General features: G+C 45.4%; 1 protein-coding gene across 3 annotated transcripts in view; it reads left to right on the plus strand.

Annotated features, from left to right (window-relative positions):
• The window catches only part of EPHX2 (epoxide hydrolase 2), a 95,725-nt gene that overhangs the window by 35,781 nt on the left and 44,170 nt on the right, over positions 1–15,774 (plus strand). For all 3 annotated transcript variants that reach the window (XM_073561943.1, XM_073561941.1, XM_073561942.1), the window contains exons 10-14: positions 9,155–9,181; positions 11,630–11,715; positions 11,845–11,956; positions 12,202–12,276; positions 15,335–15,380. In XM_073561943.1, coding sequence (XP_073418044.1) covers positions 9,155–9,181; positions 11,630–11,715; positions 11,845–11,956; positions 12,202–12,276; positions 15,335–15,380 — 346 coding nt within the window. The remainder of the gene's footprint in view (positions 1–9,154; positions 9,182–11,629; positions 11,716–11,844; positions 11,957–12,201; positions 12,277–15,334; positions 15,381–15,774) is intronic.

Consider the following 15,774-nt stretch of genomic DNA (forward strand, 5'->3'; position numbering starts at 1 on the left):
TAATTAAACTGATAGGACTTGATTTGTAGAGGCGCACACCTGTCTATATAAGACCTCACAGCTCACAGTGCATGTCAGACCAAATGGGAATCATGAGGTCAAAGGAACTGGCCAAGGAGCTCAGAGACAGAATTGTTGCAAGGCACAGATCTGGCCAAGGTTACAAGAGAATTTCTTCAGTTCTCAAGGTTCCTAAGAGCACAGTGGCCTCCATAATCCTTAAATGGAAGAAGTTTGGGACCACCAGAAGTCTTCCTAGACCTGGCCGTCCAGCCAAACTGAGCAATCGTGGGAGAAGAGCCTTGGTGAGAGAGGTGACGAAGAACCCAAAGAACACTGTGGCTGAGCTCTACAGATGCAGTAGGGAGATGGGAGAAAGTTCGACAAATTCAACTATCACTGCTGCCCTCCACCAGTCGGGCCTTTATGGCAGGAGTGGCCCGACGGAAACTTCTCCTCAGTGCCAGACATATGAAAGCCCGCACAGAGTTTGCTAAAAAGCACATGAAGGACTCCCAGACTGTGAGAAATAAGATTCTCTAATTTTTGGTGATAATTCTAAGCGGTATGTGTGGAGAAAACCTGGCACTGCTCTTCACCTGCCCAATATAATCCCAACAGTGAAACATGGTGGTGGCAGCATCATGCTATTGGGGTGTTTTTCAGCTGCAGGGACAGGACGACTGGTTGCAATTGAAGGAAACATGAATGCAGCCAAGTACAGAGATATCCTGGATGAAAACCTCTTCCAGAGTGCTCTGGATCTCAGACTTGGCCAAAGGTTCACCTTCCAACAAGACAATGACCCTAAGCACACAGCTAAAATAACAAAGGAGTAGCTTCAGAACAACTCTGTGACCATTCTTGACTGGCCCAGCCAGAGCTGCTGTGAATTCGCTTTCTGGCCTACCTCTGGTCACTAGTGAAGGTAGTGGAGCTGGTTATATTGACAGAGGGGTCGCGAGTTCTCTTTCCGGGCTCCCTCTGGTGGTTACTGGAGGTAATGGAGCTGATCTAATTAACAGAGGCCTGCCACCTGATAATGAGGAGGATGACTGGAGATCTGGAGTTTCTGACTGGATTTAAGACAGCCGACTCCCTCTATTCCCTGCTGGTGATTTTTTCCTGCCTCCTGAGGTCTTAGCTTCCAGCTCAGTCCCTGCATGCTCAAGCTAAGTGTTCTTTTGCTATTGTTCACATTTGATTTGGTTTTGTCTATTTCAGCTTTGTGTGGTCAGCCAGCCCAGGCTGGGGCTGTGCTGAATTTCCATCCTTATGTTACTGTTTGTGCCAGTTTGTTTTTGTCCCTTATTTGATTGGCCTCTTTTTGCTCTGCTTTCAGAATATACCAGAGTGCTGATATAGTGGGCAAAGTCGTGAGACTTCAGTATTTTTTCTATCAGACTTGTTGGGCATTTTTTGCAGGGTTTTTTGTGTGATTGCTGACAGAGTCTTTCCTTACCTGTCTAGTTAGTGTGGGCCCCATCGTTTGCTCAGTCTATTTTCCTACCTGCGTTTGTGTTTTCATCTTGTCTCACCGACAATATATGTTTGGGGGCTATCTATTCCTTTGGGGTCTGCTCTGGGGCAGTTTAAAATTCCCCTTTCTTGCTTTAGGCTTATTTAGTTCTCCGGCTGTGTCAAGGCGTCTAGGATCATCGTAGGTACGCTCCACGGCTACTGCTAGTTGTGTGGATAGGATCAGGGGTCTGCAATCCGCTTAATTACCAACCTCTCTGGTTTTCTGTGGCTTAGCTTGGTCTTGCTTTCCTCCTCGGTGACTCAATCATAACACAGAGCCCTTACCTAAACCCAATTGAGCATCTCTGGAGAGACCTGAAAATGGCTGTCCACCAACGTTCACCATCCAACCTGACGGAACTGGAGAGGATCTGCAAGGAAGAATGGCAGAAGATCCCCAAATCCAGGTGTGAAAAACTTGTTGCATCATTCCCTAGAAGACTCATGGCTGTACTAGCTCAAAATGTGCTTCTACTCAATACTGAGCAAAGGGTCTGAATACTTAGGACCATGTGATATTTCAGTTTTTCTTTTTTTAATAAATTTGCAAAAATTTCTATTTCTGTTTTTTTCAGTCAAGATGGGGTGCAGAGTGTACATTAATGAGGAAAAACGTGAATTTTTTTGAATTTACCAAATGGCTGCAATGAAACAAAGATTGAAAAATTTAAAGGGGTATGAATACTTTCCGTACCAACTGTGTATGCATATATGATTATCTGATTAGCGTGAGGTAATTACTAATGGTCATAACTCTTGAGGACCCAATATCTAAGACAGCAAAACTGTCTCAAACAGCTGACAAAAATGAAAGCGTGAGTCCCGGTTAGAAAGGAACCAGATGAGACAGACTGAATCAAAGGCAGCTGAAACATTTGAACAATGGTAATGTCGTCTTCAGGAGAAATGGATGAGACAGGCTGACTCAAAGGATGCAGAAACATTTGAGCAATGGGAACATAGTCTTTAGGAGAAACGGATAAGGTAGGCTGAGTCAAGGGATGCGGAAACATCTGAACAATGGAAATGTTGTCCTCAGGAGAAACGGATGAGACAGGTGGAATCAAGGGATGCGGAAACATCTGAACGTCATCTTCAGGAGAAACGGATGAGACAGGCGAAATCAAGGGATGTAGAATCATGTAAACAAAGAAAACGTCATACTAGGAAGGAACGGATTTAGGCAGGCTGAATCAAGGCATGCGGAAACATCTGAACAACGGAAACGTCGTCCTCAGGAGAAACGGATGAGACAGGCGAAATCAAGGGATGCGGAAACATCTGAACAATGGTAATGTTGTCCTCAGGAGAAACGGGTGTGACAGTCTGAATCAAGGGAGGTGGAAATATCTGAAAAACGGGAACATCGTCTTCAGGAGAAACTGATGAAGCAGGCAGAAATCAAGGGATGCTTACAAATCTAAACAATGGAAAGTCGTCCTCAGGAGAAATGGAACAGTCAGGTGGAATCAAGGGATGCGGAAACATCTGAATAACGGAAATGTCGGTGAGACAGGCTGAATCAAGGTAGGCGGAAATATCTGAACAACGGGAACTTCGTCTTCAGTAGAAACAGATGAGACAGGCGGAAACGGGATGCGGTAACATCTGAACAATGGAAACGTCCTCAGGAGAATCAGATGAGACAGGCAGAATCAAGGGATGCGGAAACATCTGAACAACGGGAACTTCGTCTTCAGGAGAAATGGAACAGTCAGGTGGAATCAAGGGAATGCGGAAACATCTGAACAACGGAAATGTCATCTTCAGGAGAAATGGGTGAGACAGGCTGAATCAGGGTAGGCGGAAATATCTGAACAACGGGAACTTCGTCTTCAGGAGAAACAGATGAGACAGGCGGAATCAGGGGATGCGGTAACATCTGAACAACGGAAACGTCCTCAGGAGAAACGGATGAGTCAGATGGAATCAAGGGATGCGGAAACATCTGAACAACGGAAATGTCTTCAGGAGAAATGGGTGAGACAGGCTGAATCAAGGGAGGCGGAAATATCTGAACAACGGGAACTTCGTCTTCAGGAGAAACATGAGACAGGCGGAATCAAGGCATGCGGTAACATCTGAACAACGGAAACGTTGTCCTCAGGAGAAACGGATGAGACAGGCGGAATCAAGGGATGCGGAAACATCTGAACAACGGGAACTTCATCTTCAGGAGAAATGGATGAGTCAGGCGGAATCAAGGGATGCGGAAACATCTGAACAACGGAAATGTCTTCAGGAGAATTGGGCGAGACAGGCTGAATCAAGGGAGGCGGAAATGTCGTCCTCAGGAGAAACGGATGAGACAGGCGGAATCAAGGGATGCAGAAACATCTGAACAATGGAAACGTCGTCCTCAGGAGAAAATGGATGAGTCAGGTGGAATCAAGGGATGTGGAAACATCTGAACAACGGAAATGTCGTCCTCAGGAGAAATGGGTAAGACAGGCTGAATCAAGGGATGTGGAAACATCTGAGCAAAAGGATGAACGTCATCAAAATGACAGCATGCGACATATGCAACTTATGCAAACACTTAGGCAGGCTGAATTGAGTTTGGAAGCGTTTCACTACAACCCCAATTCAGGACTATAGGTCACATCTGAAAGTCATAATAGGCAAAATGGATGTAATATGTGAACAATGTCAAAAGGAGAGTGCATTTTAATATTGAATAAATATTAGTTCAAAAAGTAGTTGTTGTTCGCCTTAGTGTTACAGTAAATTTGTAAAAATAAGCAACTGTTAACTAACAAAAAATAAGAGTTGGAAAAACATATTTTCCGCAAGCAAAGCCGCGGGTAATTTACTAGTTAGTTGTAAATATGAGTCCATGTCTCCGGTCCGTGAGGCACAGAGCAGATTCTCACAGAAGGCAGACTACGTTCTTTACAGTTTCATCCAATTGTTACTGATAAATGATTAACAGTAAATGGGAAAAATAAGTTCCGACATTTATCTGCTTCAGTGAACTTCACTCTGACTGTAGACTTGTGAATCCTCACATTGCGCACAACACAAGCTGTCAGGATTCTCTGGCACTGGGAGCAGGCCGATAACTGACCACACGTATGCGATAAGCATACGTCAGCTACGTAAAGTGACTACAGACTGTCATGCAAAACATGGACAACCCCTTTATACCCAACTTAAACTAATTAGCAAGTCAAGATGAGTGAGGGCTCTGACTGGAAGAGCCACATTATAGACTCTGAGGCTGGGACCTTGGTAATATGTGCTCTGGCCGGGGCAGCGATGTAGACTCGGTGGCCGGGGCTTTGGCGGAGGTCGAGACCATGGTATATACAGTGTCTTGCAAAAGTGTTCACCCCCACCTTGGCATTTTTTATTTTTTGCTACCTCACAACCTGGAATTTCTACAGCTGTGAACATTTGGTTTTCTTTTTATATTGAAGCAAACAACAAATAGAATAAAATAACTGAAGACTTCAGTGTCCATAACTATTCACCCCCCTAAAGTTAGTACTTTGTAGAGCCTCCTTTTGTGGCAATTACAACTGCAAGTTGCTTAGGATAAGTCTCTATGAGCTTTCCAAATTTTGCCACTGAGATTATTGCCCATTCCTCAAGGCAAAACTGCTCCAGCTCCTTCACGTTAGAAGTTTCCTCTGGTGAACAGCAGTCTCCATGTCGGACCATAGATTCTCCATTGGATTAAAGTCTTGGCTTTGACAAGGCCAGTCTAAAACATTTACAAGTTTCTCCTTAAACCACTCGATTGTCGCTTTAGCAGTATGCTTTGGGTCATTGTTTTGTTGGAAGGTGAACCTCAGCCTCAAGAATATCCCGGTATTTTTCACCATCCATCTCCCCCTTGACTTGGACCATTTTCCCTATCCCTGCTCCCGAAAAACATCCCCCACAGCTTGATGCTGCTATCACTATGTTTCACTGTGGGGATGTTTTTCTTTGAGTAATGACTTGTGTTGGTTCAATTTCAATTTTGGTCTCATTTGACCACAGCACCTTCCTCCATACGTTTGGGGAGTCTCCCACATGTCTTTTGGCAAACTCAAAACGAGCCTTACAATTTTTCCGTGTAAGTAAAGGCTTTTTTTCTGCCCACTCTTAAATAACGTTCACCTCTATGGAGTGTACGGCTTATTGTGGTCGTATGCACAAATACTCCAGTCTCTGCTTGGGAACTCTGCAGCTCCTTCACGGTTACCTTTGACCTCTGTGCTGCCTTTCTGATTAATGCCCTCCTTGCCCGGGCTGACAGTTTTGGTGGGTGCCCTCTTTTGGCAGGATTGTTTTGGTACCATGGTATTTGATGATGATGGATTTGATGGTGCCCCAGGGGATCATCAGAGATTGGGATATATTTTATAACCCAGCCCTGACTTGTACTTAATAATAATAATAAATTTTATTTCTATAGCGCCGACATATTCCGCAGCACTTTACATTTCAGAGGGGATTTGTACAGACAATAGACATTACAGCATAACAATAATCACATAGATCATAACAGATACCAAGAGGAATGAGGGCCCTGCTCGCAAGCTTACAGTCTATGAGGAAAGAGGGAGACACGAAAGGTGGGTGGTAACAGTTGCCCTGATTGTATGGATCAGCCATAATGTTAAGTGTGTAACAGTACAGACACAGAGGGCTAATGGATGCATAAAGCATGTGGGAACATGATGCGGGGAACCTGGTTATGGCAAAACTTTTGGCTGTGCCACACAGGGATAGATTAGGTTAATGTGTTGAGGCGATAGGCCAGTCTGAATAAATGCATTTTCAGGGCACGCTTAAAATTGTCGGGAATGGGGACTAATCGTATTGACCCGGGAAGTGCATTCCAAAGAATTGGCGCGGCACGTGTAAAGTCTTGGAGACGGGAGTGGGAGGTTCTGACTATTGAGGATGCTAACCTCAGGTCATCAGCAGAACGGAGGGCGCGGGTAGGGTGGTATACTGAAACAAGGGAGGAGATGTAGGGTGGTGCTGAGCCATGAAGAGCTTTGTGGGTGAGGGTAATAAGTTTATACTGAATTCTGGAGTGGATGGGTAGCCAGTGTAATGACTGGCACAAGGTAGAGGCATCGGTGTAAAGATTGCTGAGGAATATGATCCTGGCTGCAGCATTCAAGACAGATTGGAGAGGGGAGAGTTTGGTAAGAGGGAGACCGATTAGAAGAGAGTTACAATAGTCGAGACGAGAATGAATAAGAGAAACAGTAAGAGTTTTTGCAGACTCAAAAGTAAGAAAAGGTCGAATTCTAGAAATGTTTTTGAGGTGTAGATGACAAGAGCGAGCCAGTGATCGAATGTGGGGGCAAAGGAAAGCTCGGAATCAAGTATGACCCCAAGACAGCGGGCATGTTGCTGGGGAGTAATAGTGGAACCACCCACAGAAATAGCAATGTCGGGTATAGGTACATTAGTAGAGGGAGGAAACACCAGGAGTTCAGTCTTTGACAGGTTCAGTTTCAGATATAGTGAGGACATGATGTCAGACACAGCGTTTAGACAATCGCCGGTGTTTTCTAGAAAGGCTGGCGTGATGTCAGGAGAAGAAGCGTATAATTGGGTGTCATCAGCATAGAGATGGTACTGGAAACCAAATCTACTGATTGTTTGACCAATAGGGGCAGTGTACAAGGAGAAGAGGACGGGGCCTAGAACCGATCCTTGGGGGACCCCAACAGTAAGGGGAAGGTGAGAGGAGGAGGAACCGGCAAAAGATACAGTAAAGGAGCGGTCGGAGAGATAGGAGGAGAACCAGGAGAGAACAGTATCCTTGAGGCCAATGGAACGGAGCATAGTGAGGAGGAGCTGATGATCCACAGTGTCGAATGCTGCAGAGACATCCAAGAGAATTAGCATGGAGTAATGACCATTTGATTTAGCTGTTAGCAGATCATTAGAGATTTTAGTGAGGGCAGTTTCAGTGGAGTGTAAAGAGCGGAAACCGGATTGGAGAGGGTCGAGAACAGAGTTTTCTGAGAGATAGCGGATAAGACGGGAATGGACCAGGCGTACCAGGAGTTTAGAGATGAAGGGAAGATTAGAGACAGGTCTATAGTTAGCGGCACAGTTTTGGTCGAGGGATGGTTTTTTAAGTAGTGGATGTATGATGGCATGCTTAAATGAGGAGGGAAAAATACCAGAAGAGAGAGAGAGGTTAAATATTTTAGTTAGGTGAGGGGTGACAGCAGGGGAAAGGGACTGGAGGAGATGTGACGGAAATGGGTCACTGGTGCAAGTGGTTGGGCGAGAAGATGCAAGGAGCCTGCTTACTTCTTCTTCTGTGACTGGTTCAAAATCAGAGAGTGAGCTAGATGCAGTGGGGGAGGGAGGACAGTGCATGGTATGAGGTGATTGGGAGATAATTTCCTGTCGAATCTTATCAACAGCTTTGTTGCTGACTTGTTTGGAGGTCTCCTTGGTCCTTATGATGTTGTTTGGAGATCTTCTTGGTCTTCATGCTGTTGTGTGGAGATCTCCTTGGTCTTCATGGTGTTGTTTGGAGATCTCCTTGGTCTTCATGGTGTTGTTTGGAGATCTCCTTGGTCTTCATGGTGTTGTTTGGAGATCTCTTTGGTCTTCATGGTGTTTTTTGGAGATCTCCTTGGTCTTCATGGTGTTGTTTGGAGATCTCCTTGGTCTCCATGGTGTTGTTTGGAGATCTCTTTGGTCTTCATGGTGTTGTTTGGAGATCTCCTTGCTCTTCATGGTGTTGTTTGGAGATCTCCTTGGTCTTCATGGTGTTGTTTGGAGATCTCTTTGGTCTTCATGCTGTTGTGTGGAGATCTCCTTGGTCTTCATGGTGTTGTTTGGAGATCTCTTTGGTCTTCATGGTGTTGTTTGGAGATCTCCTTGGTCTTCATGGTGTTGTTTGGAGATCTCCTTGGTCTTCATGGTGTTATTTGGAGATCTCTTTGGTCTTCATGGTGTTGTTTGGAGATCTCCTTGCTCTTCATGGTGTTGTTTGGAGATCTCCTTGCTCTTCATGGTGTTTTTTGGAGATCTCTTTGGTCTTCATGGTGTTGTTTGGAGATCTCCTTGCTCTTCATGGTGTTGTTTGGAGATCTCTTTGGTCTTCATGGTGTTGTTTGGAGATCTCCTTGGTCTTCATGGTGTTGTTTGGAGATCTCTTTGGTCTTCATGGTGTTGTTTGGAGATCTTCTTGGTGTTCATGGTGTTGTTTGGAGATATCCTTAGTCTTCGTGGTGGTGTTTGGTTATTGGTTCCTCTTGTTAGTGGTGTTGCAGCCCTTGTAGAAAATGTAAAGTGTATGTACTGACAGACATGTAACAATTAGTTTGCACACAGGGGGACGTCCTCTCACTAAGCATGAGATTTGTGAAGGGAATTGCTTGCACCAGAATTTTTTAGGGGCTTCATCGCAAAAGGGGTGAAAACATGTGCACATGCCAATTTTTAGCTTTTAGTTCCCACTTAGACTATTTAGTGCTGATGCATCACACACAGATCAGATCACAAAAATATTTAATACAGGTTGTAATGTAACAAAATAGGTAAAAAGCCAAATGGGGGTGAATACTTTTGCAAGCCACTGTACACACAGTCACTTGTATATGGAGTGCTTCCCTTTTCTTCCTCTTCAATAGCTTAGTGTTTCTTGTATTTCTTGCAGGACACGGTGACTTTCCTGGATAATCTGGTGAGTTATCTGAAGCTGACATGTCTCGTTCCTTTTTACAGAATGAGAGCTTTTATTATTGAGTGTCAGAGTCTTGATCTCAGTCTGTAAATCTCACCCTGAGACTTTCTGCACGTTTCTATGTCTCTCGCTTTATTGCTGTTTTATCCGAGTTTTATTGCTATCCTCTCTCTTCACAATATATCCGAGCATTGTTGGCAGTGATCCGACCTCATCCCCCGGGAACAGAACACAACATTTCCACTTACTTCACTGGTTTCTGGATGTTTCTGGACTCATCGTGTGAATCTCCTCTTCCGGAAAAAGTGACTGATAGCTCCTCCATATACAGAAAATAACACAGGATCCGCCAATCACAATAGATATCACAGCTCACCTCCTCCTCCTGTACAATGAGTGATAGAACCTCTATATACAGTTGATAATAAAGGATCTACCATTCATGCGAGATGAAGTCACAGCTCACCACCTCCCTCTCTCTTAACAGTGACTTTGCACACGCTCATTAGGTGCTTTAATACAATAGATGTGGTCAGCTTCCGTCCTTTGCTGCTAATGTACATGTGAAGTTTCTAAAACAAGAGAAAATTATCATGTATAAAAGCCCCGTGTCCGGTGTGAGAATCGCAGGATTTTTCATTGTTAATACAGATTGCGATCTGGAGGGAAAAATTTCCAAAAATAAAAAAATACATTTATTCCAACAACGTGATGTTAAGAGTAGGGGAGTTTCTGATGATTGCTTACCTTTAAAAAAATAAGACCACACATCGAACCACCACCTTAAAGAGAGCGAGACACCAGGCCAGACCCCCCCTTACCTAATACAGCCTCATAAATAAATGCAGAATCTTCCAGAGCCCCTAAACTAACAGTGACCCTAAACTAGACTAGTAAAAATACAGACCCCAAAACTATTCTCCGTCATATATAGACTGGGAACAGCTCCCAATATATAAATCTCAGACCAGTCCATACAGGACCCCTGTATAAGACAAGACCTCCTGCTTGCAGAGCTCAGATCAGACTCCAAAACAGACCCCTCATTTCCACAAGAGACCAGACCCCTCATTTCCAGGCCTCAGACCAGACCTCCTTATGTTCAGACCTCAGAGCAGATTGCCTATGTTCAGACCTCTGACCAGACCCCTCATTTCCAGGCCTCAGACCAGACCCCCCTATTTCCAGGCCTCAGACCAGACCCCCCTATTTTCAGGCCTCAGACCAGACCCGCCCCCCCCATTTTCAGGCCTCAGACCGGACCTCCTATTTTCAGACCTCCAGAGCTGATCCCCTATTTTCAGACCCCCTCCCCCCTAATTTCAGACCAGCCCCCCCCCCTATTTCAGACCTGAGACCAGGCCCATCTATTTTCAGGCCTCAGACCAAACCCCCCCCTATCATTTTCAGGCCTCAGACCGGACCTCCTATTTTCAGACCTCCAGAGCTGATCCCCTATTTTCAGACCCCCTCCCCCCTATTTTCAGACCAGCCCCCCCCTATTTCAGACCTGAGACCAGGCCCATCTATTTTCAGTCCTCAGACCAGACCTTTATCTACAGACCGCAGATCAGACCACCTATGTTCAGACCTCAGACCAGAACACGTATGTTCAGACCTCAGAGCAGACCACCCTATTTTCAGGCCTCAGAGCAGATTGCCTATGTTCAGACCTCAGAGCAGACCAACCTATTTTCAGGCCTCAGACCAGACCCCCCCCCATTTTCAGGCCTCAGACCAGACCCCCTATTTTCAGACCTCCAGAGCTGATCCCCTACTTTCAGATCCCCTCCTCCCTATTTTCAGACCAGACTCCCCCCTATTTTCAGACCTGAGACCAGGCCCATCTATTTTCAGTCCTCAGACTAGACCCCTTATGTACAGACCTCAGATCAGACCACCTATGTTCAGACCTCAGACCAAACATCCTATTTTTTGGCCTCAGACCAGACCCCCTATTTTCAGACCCCAGACCAGACCCCCTAGTTTTATACCCCTAGAGCTGACACCCTATTTTCAGACCTCAGACCAGAACCCTCCTATTTTCAGACCCCAGACCAGACCCCCCCTTATTTTCAGACCTCAGACCAGACCCCCCTTATTTTCAGACCCCAGACCAGAGCCCCTTATTTCCAGACCCCAGACCAGACCACCCTACTTTCAGAACCCAGACCGGACGTCCGGATACTCCCCTCTCCCGATTCCGGCATTTCCTCTCCTCCCAGGTGGGCCCTGATAAACGGATGTGACGTCTGGGAGAGGGGAGCAGGAATGGCTGCAGGTGAGTATGTGGGGCGCAGACAGTGCGGTCTCTTCTGGGAGTCCATGTCTCCGATATGTCCAGTGATGCAGTATGCGCCATGCATGGTGTTGGGTGTAGCAGAGCTGTGTTTGTGAAATCGCTGCGCCTGGAGACACTTCTCCCATCTTGTCGCCTGTGTTTTTCAGGGTATATCTCAGGCCACGTTCATCGGACATGACTGGGGCGGCTCTTTTGTTTGGAACATGGCGCTGTTCTTTCCCGAAAGAGTCAAGTAAGTAGATGATGCGCCTGATGTGTAACTGGCGGCCATTGTCAGAGGAATCCGAGACTGAAAGACACCAGCGGTGCAGAGTATTTCAGGAGCGGACATGTCTATTACTTCTTACCTTTTGTTTTTCAGAGCTGTGGCGTCGCTCAATACACCATTCTTCCCCGCTAATCCGGAAAGAAGAGCCAGTGAGGCAATAAAAGCGAACCCCATCTTTGATTACCAGATTTATTTCCAGGAGCCGGTGAGTTTTTGTTTCCTTTTCCCCCTCAATACCGAGCACAGGCTCATACGAACACTCGGGGATGCAATGCAGAACTACAAGACCCAGCATGGCCCGCTGCAGTGCTGTGTCTGTGGATGAGATGTCCTGCAATCACACTGACCGGCCATCACTGCAGCAGTCGACGGAGTCAGAGCGATTAGTAACAGCGACATCGGTGTAATTCCTCCTCCGATCGCACCGCTAATTGTGTCTCTGTTTCTTAGGGCGTCGCTGAAGCAGAACTGGAGAAAAATTTGGAAAGAACATTTAAATTATTTTTCCGTGGTCCAGGTGAAAGGGTAAATTCTCCTCCTTAGGAAATGGCTGTCTTTCAATAATTTTACTTAAATATCTGTCCACAATTTTTACACACCTGACCCTGTCTTTTCACAGCACAGTTACATGATAGGATATATACATCCTGTATTATACTCCAGAGCTGCACTCACTATTCTGCTGGTGCAGTCACTGTGTACATACATTACATTACTAATCCTGAGTTACATCCTGTATTATACCCCAGAGCTGCACTCACTATTCTGCTGGTGCAGTCACTGTGTACATACATTACATTACTGATCCTTAGTTACATCCTGTATTATACTCCAGAGCTGCACTCACTATTCTGCTGGTGCAGTCACTGTGTACATACATTACATTACTGATCCTTAGTTACATCCTGTATTATACTCCAGAGCTGCACTCACTATTCTGCTGGTGCAGTCACTGTGTACATACATTACATTACTGATCCTGAGTTACATCCTGTATTATACTCCAGAGCTGCACTCACTATTCTGCTGGTGCAGTCACTGTGTACGTACATTACTGATCCTGAGTTACATCCTGTATTATACCCCAGAGCTGCGCTCACTGTTCTGCTGGTGCAGTCACTGTGTACATACATTACATTACTGATCCTGAGTTACATCCTGTATTATACTCCAGAGCTGCACTCACTATTCTGCTGGTGCAGTCACTGTGTACATACATTACATTACTAATCCTGAGTTACATCCTGTATTATACCCCAGAGCTGCACTCACTATTCTGCTGGTGCAGTCACTGTGTACATACATTACATTACTGATCCTTAGTTACATCCTGTATTATACTCCAGAGCTGCACTCACTATTCTGCTGGTGCAGTCACTGTGTACATACATTACATTACTGATCCTGAGTTACATCCTGTATTATACTCCAGAGCTGCACTCACTATTCTGCTGGTGCAGTCACTGTGTACGTACATTACTGATCCTGAGTTACATCCTGTATTATACCCCAGAGCTGCGCTCACTGTTCTGCTGGTGCAGTCACTGTGTACATACATTACATTACTGATCCTGAGTTACATCCTGTATTATACTCCAGAGCTGCACTCACTATTCTGCTGGTGCAGTCACTGTGTACATACATTACATTACTGATCCTGAGTTACATCCTGTATTATACTCCAGAGCTGCACTCACTATTCTGCTGGTGCAGTCACTGTGTACATACATTACTGATCCTGAGTTACATCCTGTATTATACCCCAGAGCTGCACTCACTATTCTGCTGGTGCAGTCACTGTGTACATACATTACATTACTGATACTGAGTTACATCCTGTATTATACCCCAGAGCTGCACTCACTATTCTGCTGGTGCAGTCACTGTGTACATACATTACATTACTGATCCTGAGTTACATCCTGTATTATACCCCAGAGCTGCACTCACTATTCTGCTGGTGCACTCACTGTGCACATACATTACATTACTGATCCTGAGTTACCTCCTGTATTATACCCCAGAGCTGCACTCACTATTCTGCTGGTGCAGTCACTGTGTACATACATTATATTACTGATCCTGAGTTACATCCTGTATTATCCTCCAGAGCTGCACTCACTATTCTGCTGGTGCAGTCACTGTGTACATACATTACATTACTGATACTGAGTTACATCCTGTATTATCCTCCAGAGCTGCACTCACTATTCTGCTGGTGTAGTCACTGTGTACATACATTATATTACTGATCCTGAGTTACATCCTGTATTATTCTCCAGAGCTGCACTCACTATTCTGCTGGTGCAGTCACTGTGTACATACATTACATTACTGATACTGAGTTACCTCCTGTATTATACCCCAGAGCTGCACTCCCTATTCTGCTGGTGCAGTCACAGTGTACATACATTACTAATCCTGAGTTACATCCTGTATTATACCCCAGAGCTGCACTCACTATTCTGCTGGTGCAGTCACTGTGTACATACATTACTGATCCTGAGTTACATCCTGTATTATCCTCCAGAGCTGCACTCACTATTCTGCTGGTGTAGTCACTGTGTACATACATTACATTACTGATCCTGAGTTACATCCTGTATTATCCTCCAGAGCTGCACTCACTATTCTGCTGGTGTAGTCACTGTGTACATACATTACATTACTGATCCTGAGTTACATCCTGTATTATACCCCAGAGCTGCACTCACTATTCTGCTGGTGCAGTCACTGTGTACACACATTACATTACTGATCCTGAGTTACCTCCTGTATTATACCCCAGAGCTGCACTCACTATTCTGCTGGTTACTTATTCCCAGACATTATGGTACTTGTAGACGGTGAATATTGAGGCTTTGGTGATTGTGTCCGCCCCTCTCCGTCCTCGGCCACCTATAACATGAGACGTGTGAAATCTTCGGTCGTCTCCAGGTTTTCTGACTTCCACACTGGAAAAAGTCGGCGACACCAGATCCGAGCTCATCAATAGTTCACATGTTACTGAATACGCGGGAAATGCTACCCTGTCTGGTTGTGGCGGGCTGCGCACTGCACTGTATATATGTGTATAGTAAAGTGTCGGGGGTCATCCTGTGTATGTGGTGGGGGGGGGCTCAGTACAATACGGGGGCAGCTCGCGCCCTTACTCCGGTATTAGTATCACACACTGATTGACACCTGCTGGAAGTGATCCGAGGAGAGGAGCGTCCACCCTACACGACCTCCCCGTCACCTCCCGGGCGCTAAGCTCTGATGTCGGAGGTGTCTCTGACAAGGACAGGTCAGACGGCAATTAAAGCAGGAGCTAAATAGATTAGTACCAAGCAGAGCGCGACTAAACTTCCCATCTCCCCTGTCACTAATTGATGGCGTAAGGCAGGCGGCCTGCTGCCGGTGTCCTCTTCTGTCACCCGCATGTCTTGGAAAGCTGGGTGATAACTGATTACGGATCTCGCAGAGACTTCACCCAGCTTTCCCAGGCTTCAGAATGAGCCTATAGGGGGGGGGGGACAACTTCTTGATGACTGACGCATGGCAGGGTGAGGTGGCACTTTATAATATTTGTGTCTTGTTTTAGGACAGATCTTTATCTTCCTTAAGCACCAGCAGCGTCTGCGAGAGAGGTAATGATCGCTCGATACTTTCTCATTTAGAGTGTTTTGTGAGCTCTTTTTTTCCGGTGTTTTTATGCCGCAGACTCAACAAGGAAAGAAAAAAGAAAAACAGACAAAAAAAAAATTGTTTTAAAAAAGTTTTTTTTGAGTAGGATTCATTCCAAAAAATACCGGAAAAGTTCACTCTGGGTATACAGTGGAGGGTAAATGCAGCAGAGCTGATCAGTGATGTAGCGAAGATAGCTTAAGCCAAGAGGAACCGATGTAGCAGATCAAAGTTTGAGTTATGAGGAAGCAACGTAGCAGAGCTGAGTTTGCAGCAGAGTTCACTCATCCATTAAAACCAATGTGGAAGAGCTGGGTTTGCAATGGAGTCTTAATAAATTAGAGCTGGAACAGAGAT

The sequence above is a fragment of the Dendrobates tinctorius genome, unplaced genomic scaffold (genome assembly GCF_039654945.1).
Source record: "Dendrobates tinctorius isolate UK_male_01 unplaced genomic scaffold, ASM3965494v1 ptg000332l, whole genome shotgun sequence".
In the NCBI taxonomy this organism is placed as follows: Eukaryota; Metazoa; Chordata; class Amphibia; order Anura; family Dendrobatidae; genus Dendrobates; species Dendrobates tinctorius.